This window comes from Arachis hypogaea, chromosome 12 (assembly GCF_003086295.3).
Source record: "Arachis hypogaea cultivar Tifrunner chromosome 12, arahy.Tifrunner.gnm2.J5K5, whole genome shotgun sequence".
NCBI classification, from domain to species: domain Eukaryota; kingdom Viridiplantae; phylum Streptophyta; class Magnoliopsida; order Fabales; family Fabaceae; genus Arachis; species Arachis hypogaea.
Genome location: NC_092047.1, coordinates 117,504,967 through 117,526,141, shown reverse-complemented (window position 1 = coordinate 117,526,141; position 21,175 = coordinate 117,504,967). Strand labels below are relative to the sequence as shown.

At 36.0% G+C, this 21,175-nt stretch overlaps 2 protein-coding genes and 1 long non-coding RNA gene across 6 annotated transcripts; all 3 read left to right on the top strand.

Moving 5' to 3' along the window:
* Positions 1–109: 109 nt before the first annotated feature.
* On the top strand, positions 110–6,023 carry LOC112728689 (putative disease resistance RPP13-like protein 1). Its single transcript, XM_025778937.3, has 6 exons — positions 110–3,647; positions 3,932–4,035; positions 4,127–4,298; positions 4,402–4,470; positions 4,712–4,840; positions 5,084–6,023. Exons 1-2 carry the CDS (start codon positions 110–112, stop codon positions 3,946–3,948), a joined length of 3,555 nt encoding a protein of 1,184 aa, XP_025634722.1. The 3' UTR covers positions 3,949–4,035; positions 4,127–4,298; positions 4,402–4,470; positions 4,712–4,840; positions 5,084–6,023.
* Positions 6,024–7,560: 1,537 nt separating this feature from the next.
* Positions 7,561–9,006, top strand: LOC140177214 (uncharacterized). The gene is made up of 2 exons (XR_011869047.1): positions 7,561–8,449; positions 8,605–9,006. It is a non-coding gene; the product is annotated as an uncharacterized lncRNA (long non-coding RNA).
* Positions 9,007–14,404: 5,398 nt separating this feature from the next.
* Positions 14,405–20,805, top strand: LOC112728688 (putative disease resistance RPP13-like protein 1). Of its 4 annotated transcripts, none has more exons than XM_029290944.2 (4): positions 14,405–18,109; positions 18,304–18,361; positions 18,566–18,635; positions 20,600–20,805. In XM_029290944.2, the coding sequence occupies exons 1-2, from the start codon at positions 14,518–14,520 to the stop codon at positions 18,327–18,329; spliced, it is 3,618 nt and encodes a 1,205-aa protein (XP_029146777.1). In that variant the 5' UTR covers positions 14,405–14,517; the 3' UTR covers positions 18,330–18,361; positions 18,566–18,635; positions 20,600–20,805. The 4 variants fall into 4 exon arrangements, with proteins under 4 accessions (XP_029146777.1, XP_029146776.1, XP_025634720.1 ...); XM_029290943.2 differs by having other exon boundaries at positions 18,561–18,635; XM_025778935.3 differs by lacking the exon at positions 20,600–20,805 and adding an exon at positions 19,859–20,527 and having other exon boundaries at positions 18,561–18,635.
* Positions 20,806–21,175: the final 370 nt, after the last annotated feature.

The window sequence follows — 21,175 nt, the reverse complement described above, 5'->3', positions numbered from 1 at the left end:
CTTCTGTTTGAGAAAATCCAGAGACTAAATTACACTGCAAAGTGCGAACCCTTTCCATATCCATCGCCTTTCTTTCTTTCTCATCTTCTGCTGCACTTGAGATTCAATCATGTCTGCAAAACTTGATGGTGGAGCGTATCTCACTTCCTTTGTTGATGCCGTTTTAGACAAGTTGTCTTCAATACTTGAAGATGACTCTGTCCTTGAAGGAAACTACTGTTCCCAGGAGTTGCTTGGAAGGTTGGAGAAAAGTCTGTATGAGGTTGGACCCGTTCTTGATGATGCTGAGCAGAAGCAGTTCACTGACAAGAGAGTCAAGAAGTGGCTTGTTGATCTCCAAGATGCTCTCTATATGGCCGATGACTTGCTCGATGAACTCTCCACTGAAGCCGCTATCGCTGCCACTCAAACGGATCCAGGTAACTCTTCTTCCCGGTCTCGTGTTGTTGATTCATATATTGAAGACAGTAGTGGTATGGAAAAAATAGTCGGTACACTAGAGTCTGTTGTAGCAAAGAAAAATTATCATCGTCTGAAAGAGTGCATCAAGGTGGACATGTCGTCATGGAGAACTCCATCCACATCTCTCGTTGTAAGTTCTGACATTTTTGGTCGGGACAACGACAAGGAAGAGATAATCAAATTGTTGCTAGATGATGCTTGTCATGCTGAATCACCTGTGACTGTGATCCCCATTGTGGGTATGGGCGGAATAGGAAAAACTACTCTGGCTCAACTGGTTTACAGTGATGTCCAAGTGGTGAAAAAATTTGACACTAGAGTGTGGGTGTGTGTAGCTGAAAATTCCGATCCTGTTCATGTTACAAGGACAATAATAGCGGCACTAGATTCCCGTCCTTGTAATATGGACAATTTTGATTTTCTTCAATCTGATTTGAAGGAAAAGCTGATAGGAAAGACATTCTTAGTTATTTTGGATGATATCTGGAATGATCAACAAGACACATGGGAGGATTTTCTAAGACCTTTTCGGTATGGGAATAATGGAAGTAAAATTCTCTTAACAACCCGTAGTGAAAAGGTTGCTTCTGTGTTCGTAGCTCCTAATCGACATTATCAACTAAGTTTATTGTCAGGCAAAGATTGTTGGTCGGTGTTTTTGAAGCATTCATCTGTTTCTACTAATTCCGAACAATATGCAACTCTAGAACCAATTGGTAAAAAAATTGTTGAAAAGTGTAAGGGGTTACCTTTGGCTGTGAAGACACTTGGAGGCTTACTGCGCAATAAGTATAATCTAGGGGATTGGGAGAATATACTTGAAAGTGAAATTTGGGAACTCCCCGAAGATGAAAATAAGATTGTTCCAGCATTAAGGGTTAGCTATCACTATCTCCCTTCACATTTAAAGCGGTGCTTTATTTATTGCTCATTGTATCCTGAAGATTATCAATTTGACAAAGATGAATTAATCTTGTTGTGGATGGCTGAAGGTCTCTTACAACCAATGGAAAAAAACACATTAGAAAATATTGGTTGTGCATATTTTGATGAATTAGTTGCAAGATCATTTTTTCAACTTTCTAGTGCTGGTGCTGGGTTATTTGTAATGCACGATCTCATGCATGATTTAGCAACGTTTTTTGCTGGAAAATTCTTTTCCAGAGTCTTTGAATTTGGCAATCCACACATGGCAGACAGCAAAACCCGTCATTTGTCATATAATCAGGGTCCAATCTCAAGTTTTCTTGAGGCCTATAATGGAGCAATATATATGAGAACATTTCTATGTGTTCAGGCTAAATCAATTGATATTAAATGTGATTTTTGGCCACAACAATTAAAGTGTTTAAGAGTTTTGTCATTTCGTACCTTTCAAATCCTGTCATTGCCTGATTCAATAGGTGAGATGATCCATTTGCGTTATTTGAATCTCTCTGGAATACCTATTGTCACATTGCCTGAATCATTGTGTAAATTATACAATCTCCAAACGTTGAAGTTGAGTTATTGTAAGAAGCTGGAGATGCTTCCTAGCCGTATGCAAGATCTTGTGAACCTGCGCTATCTTGATATCAGAGGTTCTGATTCTTTAAAAGAGATGCCGAAGGGAATGAGCCAGTTAAAGCATCTGAATTTCTTAAGTGATTATATTGTGGGAAAGCATGAGGAGAACGGGACAAGAGAATTGGGAGCACTTGACAACCTTCATGGCTCACTTTGCATCTCCAAGTTAGAGAATGTGAACAACAGCCGTGAAGCTTTGGAGGCGAAGATGGGTAACAAGAAGCAAATCAACATTTTAGAATTGAAATGGCGTACAGAAGGTTATATTGTTGATGTTGAAACTGCAAGAGACATACTTGAGGAGTTACAACCTCACCGAAACCTGGAAGAGTTATCAATTAATGGTTATAGCGGTGAAATATTCCCCGATTGGTTGGGCCTTTCTTCCTACTCCAATGTAACCAAACTGATTCTGTTGAGTTGTAAGAATTGCCGTCAGGTTCCTTCACTGGGACAGTTACCGTCTCTGCAGCATCTGGAGATATGTGGACTTGATGGGTTGGAGAGAATTGGTGGTGAGTTTTACAACAACGCTGAATCATGTCATCAGGGCACACCCTTCAGATCTCTTCAAACTCTGGAATTTCGGAGAATGCGTCGCTGGCGAGAGTGGCATCTTCCTAATGACTTTGATGGATTTCTGAAACTTAAAAGGCTTTTAATAGAAGAGTGTCCGGTGTTAAGTGGAGATCTGCCAGCTCACCTTCCGGCTCTGGAGGAACTTACCATTTATAGATGCGAAGAGCTTGCGTGTTCACTTCCCAGGGCTCCCAAGCTTCACCAATTAACTGTAGATGGTTCTAAGAGTTTTTGGTCTGCGGGACCGCATGACGTAGTAATTCTCGAGACTAAGCTGGCGAAGTATGTAGTGGAGTGGCTACCCCACATCCAATCGCCGTGTCTCCAAAATTTGTTGATCGAGGGGTGTGAGTCAGCAATATCAATTTCAGGAGATTATTTGCCCGATTCATTCCAATATCTGAGAATCCAGGATTGTTCAGAATTAACATTCTCAGAGCCACTGCAACACATGTCCCTAACGGAGATATATATTGACAACTGTGATTCACTGACCATGTTTCCATTGGGGGCCCTTCCAAATCTCAAGGAACTCACAATATTGGAGTGCCCCAGTTTAGTATCCTTGCCGGGACTAGGCTTTGCTGCGCCCCACCTAGAGGAACTGTATATGCGGGATTGCCCAGAAATGGATTGTTTTGGAGAGGAGTGCCTCCCGCCGAGCTTGACGACTCTTGTGATCTGTAACTGCCAGAAAGCAGAGAGGTGGATAACATCAAACGGTTTGCAGAGTGAAGGCCTTACCGATCTTTTCCTTTCCTTTTGGAATGAAGTTAAGGGGTTCCCAGGAGAGGGTTGCCTTCCTGCTTCCCTCAAGTATCTACAATTGTCGTACTTTTCAAATCTGGAGACGCTAGACTGCAAGGGCCTTCACCATCTCACCTCCCTCCAACAATTAAGAATTGAAGAGTGTCCAAAGCTGGAGAATATCACACAACAAAACCTGCCTGCCTCCATATCAGAACTCCACATCAAGGGAAAATGTCCATTGGGGAGTAAGCTGGAAGAGATGAACGACCCACGGATTCAATACAAAAGAGGTAATTGTTACTGCACGCCCTCCAATTAAAATGCTATTTAATTGTTACCATCAAACATTTTCATTTCCATGTACTGTGCCTACTGTTTCACCAACAAGTTTTTTTCTTTAAATATTTTTTTTAAAAAAAAGAAAACAAAAAACTATTACAGCTTACAGGTGGAAATTTTTCCAATTTTGTTAAATATAATAAATTAGATGCTTAGAAAAAAAGAAAAAACAAAAAAGTAATCTTTTTCATGATCTCGTCTTTATTGCTTACAGTATTTGTATGCTTGATTGCAGGGCGGTTCATGTTATGAGTCAGACGCAGATTATGAGTCGTCTTGATTCTGATTTCCCACTTTTTGTGCACCATGCAAGGATTTCGTCTAATATACATGGAAGAGGTATGTACATACTTCATGAAACAGATTATTTTGTTTTATTTGTTAGAAGTCATTCCGATTTATTGAGGTCCATAGTTCATGTAATAATAAGGTCCTTGCCAATGGAGGTAGCTTTCTTGCCTTCCTTCAATTTCCGAATCTATTATCCCTTGTCAGCACTGGAAGATGGGACCACAAGCCACAAGGGCCTTCAACTCCAGAGCTCCCAAGAGTTAATGCCTATTCTTAGCAATGAATTCACCATTCTTTTTCCAAGTGAAAAGGTGAAAGCTTCATTGTTTCCAGATTTATTCACTAATATGGAATGTCTCATTTCTCAGTAAGTTTTTTTGATGTTTTTATTTCTTATATATTGTGGCAGAGCAGTTTGGGAATGCTTCTCCAATGATTGTTGGTTGATAGGATGATGTCTTTATCAATTTGTTTTCGGCTGAGGTACTAACCACTGATACTGATGTATTCTATGCATTTCATGTTTTCATGTTTTAATCACTTAACGATTTCATTCAGCAGAATTACATTAGTGATTGTCCATGTTTTCTATTAAATTGTTATATTTATTATCTTCTTTTTATTTTTTATTTTTTCTAATGTTAAACATCTATTAATTTTTCTATGAAGCCTCTACTTTTTCCTTGTCTCCATCTAATTATACTTGTCCCTGTCTGAAATGCAGAGTTTAATGTTGCAAGAAATACATAGATATGGTAATGCAAGCATTCAATGAAAACCAGTTTAAGGTGGTTGCGGTTTGAAGCATGTTGTGAGTGCCTGGCACAGCACACACTTCATCCATTTTAGATGGGTAATTGCAATAGAATTTCCCATCTCTAGTTTTGAATATATAAAATGCAAAACTTCGGTTCCCACACCCTAGTGAAGAAGTTAAATTGACTAAATATATGTATATAAAAACACAATTCTAGCTTAATTGGTTCGTTGATGTCTTTTTCATGAAACTTCGGTTCTTTTTCTAATTTATCAGCATTTAACATCAGTATCTCATTGTGATTCTTATGTTAAACTTATCAATTTTTGTTCTATACAGGTTTCTCATTATCCAGACCCTGAATTTCAATATGGCTTTTTTCTTTAGAATTGCTGAATCTATGACTGGGACTTCCCTTCGTTCAAGTTTCACGGTCAACCATCTCTGGTTCCCACTTTGGATTCTTCCTTTTTTCTTCCCCAAAAAAATGGATGGTGAAATCCACCGTTGGACAATTGTTCCCTTGAAAGCTAAACTGATATGGGAGCTCAACACAATATGAAGACAGTGTTTCTCAACCCAAGGTGGAAAAGGAAGGCTGAGGCGTCAAGGTTGCTTATAGCTGAATGCTTACTATAAGCAAATGGAAGAAACTTGACTATGGAAGCAAGAGAAATGAGGAGCTCTTGCATTGAGTGCATTGTGTGATTAATGGCACACAATCCATTCTTAGACAATAGATCAAAACATTTTAAATATCAGATTCTTTTTTATTTTATTTCTTTGTGAGAGGGATAAAATCATTAAGAATAAATTGTTTTTGTCTCACATTCCCTAAACTATATCATCAAATGGTATATTTGCTCACAAAACCTGTGTCAAATTGTCTTTGTAAAGTTTTAGTCCAAACACAATTATTCCAATGAATACTCTGACTATTGGGGGGGGGGGGGTTGGGGTTAGGAAGATACACGAGGGACTACATTGGTGTCTTTTTTTGAATTTGGGGGACCAAATTGTAGCAATTGAAAAGTCAGGGACCAAATTAGTACAACTCGTCAATCTCAGAGACTAAAGTGGGGCTTAACTCTAGGACTAATAGTTTGTTTGTAACCTCCAATTCTATATTATATAGTAAGTCGGAGTGTTAGTTTCTGTTTTAAGCTTCCTGTTTTGAGTCCATTTTGGATATCTTTCTATATAGGCTAGTTCCCTCACATATACAAGGTTCTCCCTTTGTATCTTGTTTGTAATCAATGAATGAGGTAATTCAGTTTCATATCATCTCTCTCACAAAGTCTTGAAAACTCTTTCTTTCTACACGTATTTTGTTATGCTTTTTTATATTGCAGCTCCTTCAACAATGACTAGTGTCAATAGAGGGCAGTGAGATTTCTGACATGTAGCAACTGAAATTTCATGTTAACAGCAATTGTATTTTCTGGTGTCTAAGTTTTGATTCATATATGGCCTTCTTGTTATTTAAATGTTGTCTTTACCCCATTATTTGCAGAAGTTTGTTCTTCTTTGCACTTGGCAGCAACTCTAAATCAAAGTTTGATGGCACCAAAAGTTATTTAGGGTAACCCTTTGAAAGTACTACAAAGCGAAGCTTGTTTCCTAAGTTAATATTTTTAGACATTTATCATCTTCTTTGTCTTTTATGCTGCAATTCATATGCCAATTCTTAGAATTCATATTTAGTTTCTTGAACATCTTCCTGCCGAAGTTCTTGAAGATATTAAAATGTAACACTTGGGATGAGAAATTTTTTAGTGCAAAGCAAAACTTCATACTTATAAATAAGGCACATCACAATTAAGAGAAAATATTATCTAAAAAAAGGCATGAAGAATCAAACTATGGTTGAGTTTGAATTTATGTATGGTTCATTTGATGTTTAAATTAGCTTCAACTTCATTTTCTGCTTTTCCAACCCATCTTGTAAAGAAGGCCAAGAAATATGTAAATTGCTAAGTCCAATATTTATGGTGGATGGCAGAAGATTTTTGAGAAAGGAGTATCACTGTTGCTATGTGCTTTTCATTTTAACTATCAATTCAATTAGCATACCCAATAGTTATATAAAATCTGATGGGAATGTAAAAGTTACACGAATGCTGAAAAATTTATAACGTGATTCTTTTGAAGTTACAAATACTATATCGCATGTAGCTTGGAAAAAGATATATTATGCATTAAAATATGCCTGTTGGAGCATTATGGAGAAGATGCATGAAACAAATACATGATGACATGTGAAGGAATTTCTTCAGCTTGGTGCAGAACAAATTATAACAAGAGTATTCTAAAGCAAGTCATGTGAAATTTGTCTTATGAACTGGTGAAGTCAATTTTTTGGCTAGAAAATTAGTTGTGGTAGATGATTCTGGAATAAAAATTAAGATAATTGGAATGGACTTATTAAAATTTAAAACATTTTATATTTGTAGAAGGTTGAGGAAAATAAAATTCTTATGACAATTAGAAGTAGACATGTTGCTTTCAAGTGCAAACTATTCTCCCTTATGAACTAAGTAATTTTAACTCCGGTTCCACTAGAGAATCAACTAGGAGTTTAGTCAACTAGAACCAACTAGTTGAAAAACAGTTCTATTATATTAAAAAATGACAACTTTCCACTACCATAAATTTTCAAATTTCAAAACTAAAAGTAAAAGGAATTGACTTGAGTTGGCTTACATAGTAGCTGATTCCCTAGACTTTTTCTTTTATCTCAATTATTATTTGTAATAAGCAAGTGAACTGTTGGTAACTTTTCTATATTTCATTCCTTACATATACAAGGCATACTATTTTTTTTTTTTGGACTTGATATACAAGGCATATTATGTCATACATTGAAATTGCATCTTTTTTTAGTTTGTCTTGCTGAGAACTTGTACCTTGATTTTGGTGATCTAACTGATATTTAGTCTCAACGTTTATTTTCTTATGTAAATTTGCGATTTCAACTATTTTTTGTATGTTCCGATTATAAGATGATAAAATTCAGCGTGAGCTAAATTTTTCCTAAAAAGCTAGAAGCCTAGAACTCACATATATGGGGAAGGACAATATATATGACGAAAAGTGTGATAAGTAGATTCTTACAACAATTGATCCCATAAATAGGAATTTAGGAAATTAGGGTTAGGGTTTTGTTTGGGAAAAAGATGAATAAGGGTATTGTAGGGATTTTACATCATCTATATTATAACACTGATAATTCTAAAATATTTTTGGTAATTCCGGTTCATTAATCTCAAACCCTAAACCAATTATTGATTCTGAAATGTGCTGCAAACACTAATCCAAATTCACAAGGTGGCAAAACTACTGCAATGTTCAACATGATTCCAAATCTATTCCATGAACACATACAAGCTCCTACATCACAATTGTGCATTCAATTTTAAACTTGAACAAACAAGAGAGAGATAGAATTAGCAATTTTTTCTAGCTGATGTCTAATGGCCTTTAGCTGCATAATGCGTCTGCTTAGCTGAATAAACTGTCTGCATAATAGTGAGAACCACCACCAAAGTGGCCGCGACAACGGCAATGAATTTCCACACAGTAGGGATATGATCGCGTATCAAAATCCTGAAGCCATTTCGCCCATAGTACACAACATTCTCAAGAAGATGCCTGCAGTTATGCCCAGTGATTATAGGCCATTTGCAGAACGCTTCCGTGACTAATGTAGGTCGTTTCTCCTTATTAAGTTTCTCACAGTGTTCGCTATAACTCGAATCCATGTGTTCAGCACCAGCACAGATTGTGCGAAACATCGTCATAAGTTCTTCCTTGCTTTTATTGGGCATATTATTCACTATCACTCCCTTTTTTTGGAGCAGGTGAAGGTCGTGCTCGCAGGATATCAAACTTTTGAAGAAGAAAGCATATGAAGTGTACTTGCCTCTTACCCAAATCCTGCTCTGTTCCCAAGCAATCAAGTTTATCCATCTCACCTCAGTTGTTTCCTTAATATGCAGAGGCGGTATTTTTAGTTCCTTTTCAGCAGCTTGGAAGATTATATTAAAATCATCTTTAATTTAAAATTAAAATATTTATTTAAAATTAATTAGTAATTTAATTAATAAATAGTGTTCATAAAATAGTTTTATTTTGTAGATTTATTTTTAATTATTATTTTATTGTCTAATTTTATAAAAAAATCCCACTAGAAAGCTAATGGAATATTTGTATAATGTGTACAATAGGCTATGAGTTAAAAAATAAACATCACTCATACTATGTCATGAAACTACTCATCCCACAAACTTAAGCTAATAGAAAAAGTAACACTAATGATTATATCTCTAATACTGAATCAGACATCCCTAAATCTCCATGGTACACATTGTACAGATATTTCATTAGCTCTCTATACTTCCTCTTATAAAAAAAGTATGAGAGGGTAATAAAATTTAGAATAAATTACCATTTTGTACCCATCAAAAATACAGATTTTGAACAAATATAGCCATATAAGAATAAAACGACAATTATAATCACGGAAGATGGCTTCCGTATGCCAAGAGTACCCGGATGTTGGTTACACAATTGGTCCATTAGAATATTCTTGACACATGAAAGCTATCTTCCGTGGATACAATTGTCGTTTTATTCTTATATAGATACATTTGTCAGCGTTTGTATCTTTCATGCATACAAATGATAATTTATTCTAAAATTTATGTTGTATAATTATTAATTAATCATTATTAATATTTTTAATAGTATAAAATAACATTTAATAATATAAAACTACTCATTTTTTAATAATTAAACACTAACTAAATTTCAATAAAAATACTAGTACTCTAACATTTTCATTTACAAAATTCTTGCAATACCCTTACTCATCTCTTTTCCAAACCAAATTTTAATCCTAAATTACCAACACCACCAATCAATGGAAAAAACAAAAAAAAAGAAAAAAGAGAAAAGGATCGAGAGAGAAACAAAGGAGGAAGAGGAGAAAAGGGAAGGGCGGCGCTGGCGGATGAAGGACTGCTGCTCACCGCCGCCGTTGCAGAGAGGGGAGCCAGAGGAGGAGAGAGAAAGTGACACGAGAGGAAGAGAGAGAGAGACGAACGAGGAGAAAGATGGATAGAGAGAAAGGCAGCGCCGCTGTCGTCGCTGGAGTTGTTGACAGCCGCTGTGACAGTGCATGGAGAGAGGGCCTTCGAAGGGAGAGAAAGAGTTCGCAGAGGAGAGAGAAACGCGACTAAACACGAACAAAGGGGGGAGGAGGAACTTGTCGGAGAAGGAGACCTCGTTGTCATGCCTCTGGCGTTGATTACGTCGGAAACCACCGTCGGACCCGCTGTCGCTTGTTCAACCCTGCCCCTGTTTTTGGTTTCCCTTTTTCCGCCGAAGCCCCTGTGTTGCCATGGTGGTTGCTACTGGAGTTGGTTGATGCCGTCGTTGCTACTGCTGGAACCACTGTGCTTCCGCTTGTCCGAAATTGCTATCGGACCAAAACTGTCGCCAGCTCCACCTTGTTGTTGTCCCGATCCAAATTCTGTGATCGTTTATTCCATTCTACGTTGACCTTCCTCACTCTTTAACTTGGCACTCCGAGTTTGGTGTCTTGGATCCCTTATGATCAAATTGTGAGTAGGCTTTATATTTATAATTGTTTGATTTTGTATTTATAATTATTTTAACATACATCTATTATGATCTTTGAATTATACTCACTATATTTGTCTTAAATGCTTTTAATTTGATTAGAAAAATTGATTTATCGGAGTTGAATAATTTGTTTTTGTGAAGCTTATATTTTACGAACTTTACATGAGACCATATATATTTTATATTGAAGCTTTGTATTATTCTAAAATATTCGATTTTGCTTGAATATTTTTTTTGAAACATTGATGTATAGATAGTTAGATACTCATTTACGTACTTTGAAATTGTGAAATACGTTTGAAATTTTTTATGATTAAAAAAAATGATGAGAAAAGATTTTAATTAGAAAGTATTATTTGATTTGATTTCATACCGCATAATGTGAAAGATTAAAGAATTTGTTGCCTTTGAAATGATATGTTTTGAATTGGTTTGGGAGGCTCGTATTAGAAAACAATAGTTAATGAGGGTCATGATTTTAAGTTAGAAGCATCTGACTCAGACCTTAGCTAGTATGGGCATTGCTAGCCTAACGTGCAGTCCACACGTTAGATCTGTTATTTTATATGGACACACGAGAGAAAAAGGCTACCCTTAGAGGTGGAGTAGCCCAAGTGTCGATTAGCTATTTGATTTGATTTCTGTATTGAGGACTCCCTTATTGATTCACTTATTAGTATCAATTACTATTTTCTTATTAAATTACTTTGATAATAATGTTTATATAGTCTCATGTGGATTATAGATGTATTGTCTAATCACTGAGTTACAAAACTCACTTCGTTTTGCTAAAAATATTTTTCAAGAATAAATACACGAATATGTGAGCCTTTTCTATTCAAGAATAATGACCTACAATGGGTAGCTATTCTTAATTCTTTGTTGAATTCTTAGATGTTATATGCTTCATGTATCACAGGTAAGATCCAACCATATTTATTTATTTTAACTTTTTTTTGTTAAAAATGTGTAACTATTCATTCTTCAAATTGTAGATATATTAAAAATATTTGTAACTTTCTTATTTAACTTATATTCGAATATGTTAGGCTAGCTAGGGATTATTTTCCTAAGTGCCAATCATAGCTCTTTTGGGGACGTGACATCCCTGAACTTGCAATTGAGCTTCGAACTCGACCTTGAATTTAAAATTGTCCCAAATTTATCCCTAATCGTAACAACGGTTGTCCCTGAGGCGCTTTCTGTCCATCGCTTGTCATCAGAAAGTTGAGCTGGGCTGATTCCTGCTAAGCTGACACTATAATAGCTAGCTGACGTGGCAAGGGAAACTTTACTCTTACAATTTGGTCTCTTTCCCCGTTTAAGACCTTAATCCCCAAATTATTTTTACCGGATTCTCTTCCTCACTCTTATTCTTCTTCTTCAACTACTTCACCTTCCAAATTTAATCATCACTGCAACAATAATAACATCACCTTCAATACTTGCATGCTCATAAAATTCATCGTTGATCCTGACATAGACATAGCAACCTAAACAACAACAATCAGAAAAAACCATCAATTACAGAATAAACAAAAAAGCAAAAAATTAACCATTATAGCTACGTTAAAATAGAATCAGCAGCAACAATTACCCAAAATGTTAAACAATAATGATTGTATAACTAAAAATAAAAAATAAAAAATAAAAAAAAAACTCACATTGGCCGCACACAAAAGGGGAGAACCGATCGAGCCAGAAGAGAGAAGAGGGAGGTAGATAGAGACAGAGAGGAGACAAGAGAAGAGCACAGACGCGCGAGCAATGGTGGCGACGAGTGGAGGGGGAAGTTGCAGTGAGTGATGGACAATAAGAGCGACCAGTAGAGAGGGAGGTATCAGCGAGCAGTGAGGGTAAGAAACGAGACGATGCGGTGGCGTAGATGGACCGGCGATGGCGCTGCGACAGATGGAGGTCGGCGAGAGGCGATGACAGGGAAGGTTGAGGCTTTGTGCTTTGCCTCTGTCGTGTTTGAGTGCTGTGAGTGTGAGAGACTAGGTTGGGGAGGGGAGCGAGCGGCGCGACATCGAGAGAGAGGCCAGCGAGAGGCAGCGACAGAGAAGTTGAGGAAAGCTCTGCCTTTGCAGTGTGGTTAGTGTGTGAGTGTGAGAAAGTAAGGTTGGGGAGAGGGTCTCGAAGACCATTAGAGTTTTTTTTATATATATAAATACAAAACGACGACGTTTCAGTGCCAACGTGGTAGGAATCAGGCCAGTTCAGCTTTCCAAATCCAATGACAAGCAATGAACAAAAAATACTTTAAAAATGACCGTTGTTAAATTCAGGGACAAATTTAGGACAATTTTAAGTTTAAGAATGAAATCGAAACTCAATTTCAAATTCACGAACCACTTTGAGATTTAACTCTTTATTTAGTTATTAATTTACCTTCAAACAACAAAAAATAAAAGGTTGCTGTTTGATAGAAATCATGGAGGGAAAAATTACAAAAGCATATATTCTTGAGATTCACTCCAATGATAAGTCATCTATTCTATAATAAACCAAGTCCGTATAAATAGTTTAATTTTAAAAATTAGTAGTTACATATATTTATTTATGTATCCCTACCTAATAATAATTTAATTTATGGGGATAAATGATCGATTTGATGATATAGTACAAACAAATAAAATTTATAGCTCGATCATGGCATGAGAAAAATAAATCCATTGTTTCGTGCCAAAAATATGTGGTAGCATGCATGAAATCTAAAATCTAATAAATATATGTTGGTTTTAGTTTAGAGATTCAACCTCCGTTATTCAATTTTTTTGGTATCGTCAAATTTAGTTATTATAAAGAAAATTTTCCACAAAGTAGTATCATTAATTGGTAAAGGATAGATTAACATATTTTTCTTAATTAATTTCTCTGTTTGTTTTTAAGATTCTTTTTCGTTTTTTTTTTAAACGTGCTAACTAGTCTTTAGCTAAGTTGGCAAAAGTAGTCCATATTTGTTTTGGTACACCTTATGACGGAAAAAAGAGAAGGTAATTCTTCAAGCTTTACTTTCTAAGTTAAAAATTAATTAATAGTTATTTACATTAATAGTTTAAAAATATATTTTCACAAAAGAGTGGAAAGTAGATTCCTACTACGATTGAACCCAAAATGTGGTTATATGCCTAATATCATAGAGGTCATTGAGATTGGCAAGTAATAGTTCAGTTTGTAAATTCAGTTTTCTATTTTTCTATTTTGTAACAGTTTTCTGTTTTCTTTTTTTTTTTCCCTCTGTTTTGTAATAGTTTTCTGTTTCCTTTTTCCTTCTTAGCTTCTCTTAAGAGTTATTTGCTATAATAGCAACCCTTGATAGTACGTAAAAGATTGATTCCATATTGAATTGCTGTTTTGTAACAGTTTTCTGTTTACTTTTTCCTTCTTAGCTTCTGTTAAGACTTAAGAGTTATTTGCTATAAATACCAACGCTTGATAGTATGTAACAGATAGATTCCATATTGAATGCAATTCAGTATTACCCGTCATATGATTTTGCATAACAACTCCGCTAGAGAGAAAATAAGAAATCTAAACAATGTGAATAATGGACTGCAGATTTAGCCCAATACATGTAAACAATAAAAAATATTCTACAAATTACCTAAATAAAAAAAATCTATTTAGTTATTTCAAAAAAATAATCATTCCAAATCCTAATTTACCAAAGCATTTCACTCCAATATCCTCTTCTTTTCCAACTGGCTGCCACCCCACCTACATCCCACTTCACTGTCGCTGCTTGAGAAAAAAAATATCATTCGCTTTATGACTGTAACGATATCACCATCACACAAAACACACTAAATAATTAAGAGTAATGCTACGTATAAACCAAAATCAGCCACTAGTATAAAATAAATGTTGAAATACAAATACACATTGAAAATAAATTACACTATGCATGTATTTGGTTTTAGTGGCTGATTTTGGTGTACAATGTAACACTAAGCAATTATATATCATAATGAGGACAGTGCACATTGCCAATACTTACCTGTGCATGAGAAAACCAGAGATTTTGAGTGCATTGCAATCTACCCACAACCACTTCCTGAGTCACCTTTCTTTCTTTCTTTTCTTTGTTGTGATCTCATCATCTCCTGAACTTGAGAGCCTCAATCATGGCTGCAGAACATCAGGGTAGAGCTTATCTCTCTTCCTACGTTGATGCTGTTTTGAACAAGCTGTCTTCACTCGATATCAACTCAACCCCAGAAGCAAAGAAGTTAGCTGACCACAAGTTGTTTCGAAGATTGAAAGCGAGTCTCCGTGCCACTCGACCTGTGCTTGATGATGCTGAGCAGAAGCAGATCCGAGACCAAGAAGTCAACAAGTGTCTTGTTGATCTCCAAGATGCTCTTTATATGGCTGATGACTTGCTCGATGAACTCTCCACTAAAGCTGCCACTGCCACTCCCACTCAGAGGGATCCAGGTAACTCTTCTTCCTGGTCTCACTCTGTTGATTCAATTTTGGAAGATGGTGATGACGATGAGATGGGGGTAGTAACTAGGATGCAAGACATAGTTGACAAACTAGAGTCTATTGTTGAAGAGAAAGATGATCTTGATCTGAAACAAGGGGTTGCCAAAGATCTGGAGGACATGTCATGGAGAATTCAATCATCTCTGCTTGAAAGTCCTGATATATATGGCAGGAACGATGACAAGGAGGCCATCATAAAATTGTTATTAGATGAAACTTGTGATGATAAATTTTCTGTGATCTCTATAGAAGGTATAGGTGGAATTGGAAAGACTACTTTGGCTCAGTGGGTTTACAACGATGCCAGATTGAAGGACAAGTTTACCATTAAAGCATGGGTGTGTGTTGCAATAAAATTTGATCCTGTTAATGTTACCAAGGCTATAATCGAAGACATAGCTTCTTCTCCTTGTAATATGGTTAACTTGAATTCAATTCAAACAGAATTGAAGGAAAAGTTAACGGGAAAGACATTCTTAGTAGTTTTAGATGATGTTTGGGATAATCAGCAAAATTTGTGGGACAATTTTCTAAAACCTTTTTTGAGTGGAAGTAAAGGAAGTAAAATTCTTTTAACTACTCGTAATCAAAATGTTGATTCTATAGTGTCAACTACAAATCTACATTATAAACTAGATACATTGTCCAACGAAGATTGCTGGTCTTTGTTTTTGAAACATTCAACTATTTCTACTAGTTCTAGACAATATGTAATCTTAGAACAAATTGGTAAAAAAATTGTTGAAAAATGCAAGGGATTACCTTTGGCTGTGAAGACACTTGGGGGTTTATTGCGTAGTAAGGATAAAGTAGAGGATTGGGAGAATATACTGAGAAGTGAAATTTGGGAGCTTCCGGAAGATGAGAGCAGGATTGTTGCTGCATTAAGAGTTAGTTATCACTATCTTCCTTCAAATTTAAAGCGGTGTTTTGTTTATTGCTCATTATATCCCCAAGATTATCAATTTGACAAAGATGAATTAATCTTGCTGTGGATGGCTGAAGGTCTCTTACAAACAATGGAAAAAAACACATTAGAAAATATTGGTTGTGCTTATTTTGATGAATTAGTTGCACGATCATTTTTTCAACTTTATAGTGCTGATGCTGGATTATTTGTAATGCACGATCTCATGCATGATCTAGCAACATTAGCAACATCCTTTGCTGCAAAATTCTTTTTCAGAGTCGACAAATTTGGCAATCCACACATGGCAGACAGCAAAACCCGTCATTTGTCATATAATCGGGGTCGAATCTCAAAATTTCCAAAGGCCTATAATGGAGCAATCCATATGAGAACATTTCTACCTATTGATGTTCAATCAAATGATATTGAAAGTGATTTTGGGATAAAACAATTAAAATGTTTAAGAGTTTTGTCATTTCATGGCTTTAAAATCCTGTCATTGTCTGATTCAATAGGTGAGTTGATCCATTTGCGTTATTTGGATCTCTCTGAAACACCTATTGTCACATTGCCTGAATCATTGTGTAGATTATACAATCTCCAAACATTGAAGTTGAGGGATTGTGAGAAACTAGAGATGCTTCCCAGCCGCATGCAAGATCTTGTGAACCTACGCCATCTTGATATCAGGGGAGCTGATAGTTTAAAAGAGATGCCAAAAGGAATGAGTAAGTTAAAGCATCTGAACTTCTTAAGTGGTTATATTGTCAGGGAGCAAGTGGAGAATGGGATAGGAGAACTGGGAGCACTTGACGATCTTCATGGCTCACTTTGCATTTCCAAATTAGAGAATGTGAAAGACAGCGGTGAAGCTTTGGAGGCAAAGATGGGGAACAAGAAGCACATCAACATTTTAGAATTGAAATGGATTTCAGATGATGATGATGGCAAAGATGATGATGTTGATTTTCAAAAGGAGAGAAACATACTTGAGGAGTTACAACCTCACCGAAACTTGAAAGAGGTATCAATTGATGGTTATAGGGGTGAAATATTCCCGGATTGGTTAGGCTTTTCTTGCTTCTCCAATATGACTAAATTGAGTCTGAGGAGTTGTAAGAATTGTCGTCAGCTTCCTTCGTTGGGACAGTTACCCTCTCTGCAGCATCTGAGGATTTTTAAACTGGATGGTTTAGAGAGAATTGGTGGTGAGTTTTACAACAATGCTGAATCATGTCATCAGGGCACACCCTTCAGATCTCTTCAAACTCTGGAATTTTGTGATATGCCTCGCTGGCGGGAGTGGCGTATTCCTGATGGGTTTGATGGATTTCTGAAACTTAAAAGCCTTTTAATACAAGACTGTCCGGTGTTAAGTGGAGATCTGCCTGCTGACCTACCGGCTCTAGAGAAACTTACCATTAGGAATTGCGAAGAGCTTGCATGTTCACTGCCGCGAGCTCCCAAGCTTCACCAATTAAATGTAATGGGTTCTGGGCGGTTCTGGTATGGGTATGCGGCACCGCATGATGTAGTAATTAAAAATACTCAGCTGGTGATGTCCATATTGGAGTGGCTGCCCCACTTCCAATCGCCGTGTCTCGAACGTTTGAAAATCCACAAGTGTTCGTCAGCCATATCAATTTCAGGAGACTATTTGCCGGATTCATTACAATTTCTGAAAATCTCGGGTTGTTCAAACTTAACAATCTCAGAGCCACTGCAACACAAGTCCCTAACGGAGATAATTGTATTTGGGTGTGATTCACTGACGATGTTTCCATTGGGGGCCCTTCCAAATCTCAAGACACTCTATATCTCAAGTTGCCGCCGTTTAGTATCCGTGCCGGCGCTAGGCTTTGCTGCACCCCACCTAGATATACTGGAAATACATGAATGCCCAGAAATGGATTGTTTTGGAGAGGAGTGCCTCCCGCCGAGCTTGACAACTCTTGGGATCAGAAGATGCCAGAAACTAGAGAGGTGGATAACTTGGAGGGGTTTGCAGAGTGAAGGCCTTACTCGTCTTTTGCTTCATCGATGGAATGAAGTTAAGTGGTTCCCAAGAGAGGGTTGCCTTCCTGCTTCCCTCCAGTATCTACATTTGTCGTCTTTTTCAAATCTGGAGACGCTAGACTGCAGGGGACTTCACCAACTCACCTCCCTCAAACAATTAAAAATTGAAAACTGTCCAAAGCTGGAGAATATCACACAACAAAACCTGCCTGCCTCCATATCAAAACTCCGCATCAAAGGAGAATGTCCATTGGGGAGCAACCTGGAAGAGATGAACGACCCACGGATTCAATCCCAAACGGGTAATTATTTTTGCTCTCATCTTCCCTAAACTCACTGCACGCCCTCCAGTTACAATGCTAATAAATCATGGGGCCAATTTTTCCAATGTTGTTAAAGATAGTAAATTAGATGCTTAGCGTAGAAGGGAAAAAAAAAGTAAACTTTTTCATGATCACGTCTTTTCTGCTTACAGTATATGTATGCTTGATTGCAGACTCAGATTATGATTCAGACTCATGAGTCATGATTGCTAGAAGAGATGAACAACCCAGGTAATTGTTTTTGCTCTGATCTTCCTTAAACTCACTGCATGCTCTCCAATTACAATGCTAATTGTTCCCACCAAACATTCTCATTCCCTTGTTAATATGCCAAACCAATTTTTCCCCTTAATTTTTAATATATCTTTTCACTCTTAGATCTTAGCCATAATTTGTACTGGTTACTCACAATTTGTATGGTTGATTCTAGACTAGGAGGATGAGTTTCGTGCATTCTGATTTTCCACCATTTCTTCACGGATTCTATTAATATGTTACGTAGCAGGTGCGTTCGTACTTTATGAAATTCATTATTCTCTTTGATTTGCAAACTCATACCAATTTCGAATTACCAAAACAGAACATACTTTAGTTATGCCATTCAATTTCACTTTTCTATTTCTGTCAGATTTGACTTCATAGAATTTTGCTTTTCATTTTTAAACTTTAGGGCTCTGTTTGTCTTAAAGAATTCTGTTGTGTGTTGCTTGTCTGAATTTTTCATCTTTAATCCATATTTGATTAAACCAAGGTTCTTGAAGAGAGAAAGACCCACAAATTCAATCCAAAAGTTATGACAAATGTAATTAGGAAGCAAACGGCTTACTTTTACTTATATCATCTTCTCTGTTTCTTACATTTGTGTCATTTTGGGTACTTCCTAGACAAGTAATAGATTTTGAAGGTGCTCCAGTTTTTAATTCAATTTGACAAGTTTTTTTTTTTTTTTTTAAATTTTTCCCCACATACTCTTGCATTGGGTCTTCATCATTTGACCTCATCGAATTCTATTATGTGTTGCTAATCTCACTTTTATAATCATCTTTAATCAAAATTGATCTGCCCAACATTCTTGCAGTTTTTTTTTTTTGTTTTGTTTTAATTCAATTTGCGGTTTTTTGTTTTTTCGAGTTATGACTAAGAAAATATATTTTTTCGAGTTATCTTTTTTTTCAAAGATCTTTTAGAAAAGTAAAAATAATTTTATGTTTTCATTCAAATTATTCATTCAAGTTTCATGGTCAACCATCACTAGTTCATTAAGTCCAAACTCAGTTTTACCAGGAAATACCATGGGTTTTAGTTGGAAACTTAGGAATAAGATTATAAGAGTTGGTCATAACTCAAATTTAGTTAGGGTTTTAATTTCTGCTTTACACTTTCTGTTTGAGTCTGTTTTGAATCTCTTTCTCTATTGACTAGTTTCCTCACATATATAATTTGTTTCATCCTCTCCAGAAGTTATTGCATGTTGTCCAAATGTTTACTTTATGTACCGAGATTTTCTTTTGCATAAGAAAATTCATGCAGATTTTTTTTTTTCCTTCTAGTGTTTAATGCCTGAGCATGTGACTGAATTGTGATGATTAATTCAGACACTCAAACTTTGTGGATAAATGTGGTGTTTTTTGTTACCTTAGTGAAATCAGCATTATACTTATTGTATGAATTATTTGTTGATGTTGTAATAACCTTGGATTTCATCGAGCTAACCTGATATTACATCAGAGTAACTTGAATTTCTCCGTTCAACCATGGGCTTGATCTATAGTTGACTGAACTCACAAATGGAACATCAAAGTGGATTATCCTAGTAGACTAGCTGTGCCTTCTCATTCTGCTGTTTTAATGGAAGCCGAAGAGAGAACTTCTGTGATTTCACTTTTGCTGCGCGCAAGGGCATAAAAGTCAATCAATTTTACATTGTATAAATGTATGCTGGTGTTTAACATAATCTCCCCAATTTGAATTAATCAATCAAGGGTGACAAGGGGCATCACATTGACTCAAATAGCAGCAACAGTCTAATGCCTGAGAATGTTGAAGATGTTCACAACTGAAAAGTGGTCAATGGCACATAATCCAGTCTTACAGAACAGATCTAAACATTTTAAATTCGATTTTCTTTTTGTGAGGGATAAGATAATTAAGAATAAATTGTTTGTGTCTCACATGAAACCAATGCCAAACCTGTTTCTGAAAATTGTGAGTTTTTACCAAGGAATACCCTGAGTTTGAGATGGGGATGTTAGGACTTTAGAGTTCCTTTGTAACTTTCTATTCTGTATTTTTAGTTAGGGTGTTAGTGTCTTTTTTACACTTTCTGTTTGAGTCTGATTTGAAACTCTTTCTACATATGTATCTTGTGCATAACGAATGAGATCATTCAGTTTCATATCATCTACTGTCACACAAAGTCTTTAAGCAATTTTTTTCCAACACATAATGCTTTACATTTTTATTTTGCAGCTCCTTCAACAATGCCTACTGTCAATAGGGGCATCGAGATATAATATAGTTTCTGTTTGCTTAGTTTGGTTATGCAATTTTTATTTACTCACTATTTGTGGTGTAAATTTGTGTTCTCTACTTTATTTGTAGAAATGTGAGCCTATATGAACAAACATTATTATATATTTCTATCATATGTGGCAACTGAAGTTTCATGTTTACAATAGTTTTGTAAGTTAAGAATTGTACCCTCTAGGCATATATTACTACTTAGTCTTGTATGATGTGTAATCCATGTACTAGCTATTATACAGTTATACTTCATAGTGAAAGGAGACCAATTGAAATAGAAGCGTAGGTGAATTAATCAAAACAATCTCAGACATTTTACCCTATCATATATAAAGTATTATTCTTTATGTAGCACAAAAACCAATCAAGAGAACCACCTACGTTTCTACACTTTTTTTTTCTTTTTCTCCCTATAATTTCCTCCATTATTTTATCCGTATTTGCACAACCACCAATAGAGTATACTAGTATTATTCGTTATTATTATTTTTTGGTGACTAAATAGAAAAAAAAAAAAAAAAG

What these genes read in the sequence shown, in the direction of transcription:
- LOC112728689 (XM_025778937.3), top strand. Translation starts at nt 110, where the DNA reads ATGTCTGCAAAACTTGATGGTGGAGCGTATCTCACTTCCTTTGTTGAT.
- LOC112728688 (XM_029290944.2), top strand. Translation starts at nt 14,518, where the DNA reads ATGGCTGCAGAACATCAGGGTAGAGCTTATCTCTCTTCCTACGTTGAT. An exon ending in ACGGATTCAATCCCAAACGG is followed by an intron (nt 18,110 to 18,303) that starts GTAATTATTTTT and finishes GCTTGATTGCAG; the next exon opens with ACTCAGATTATGATTCAGAC.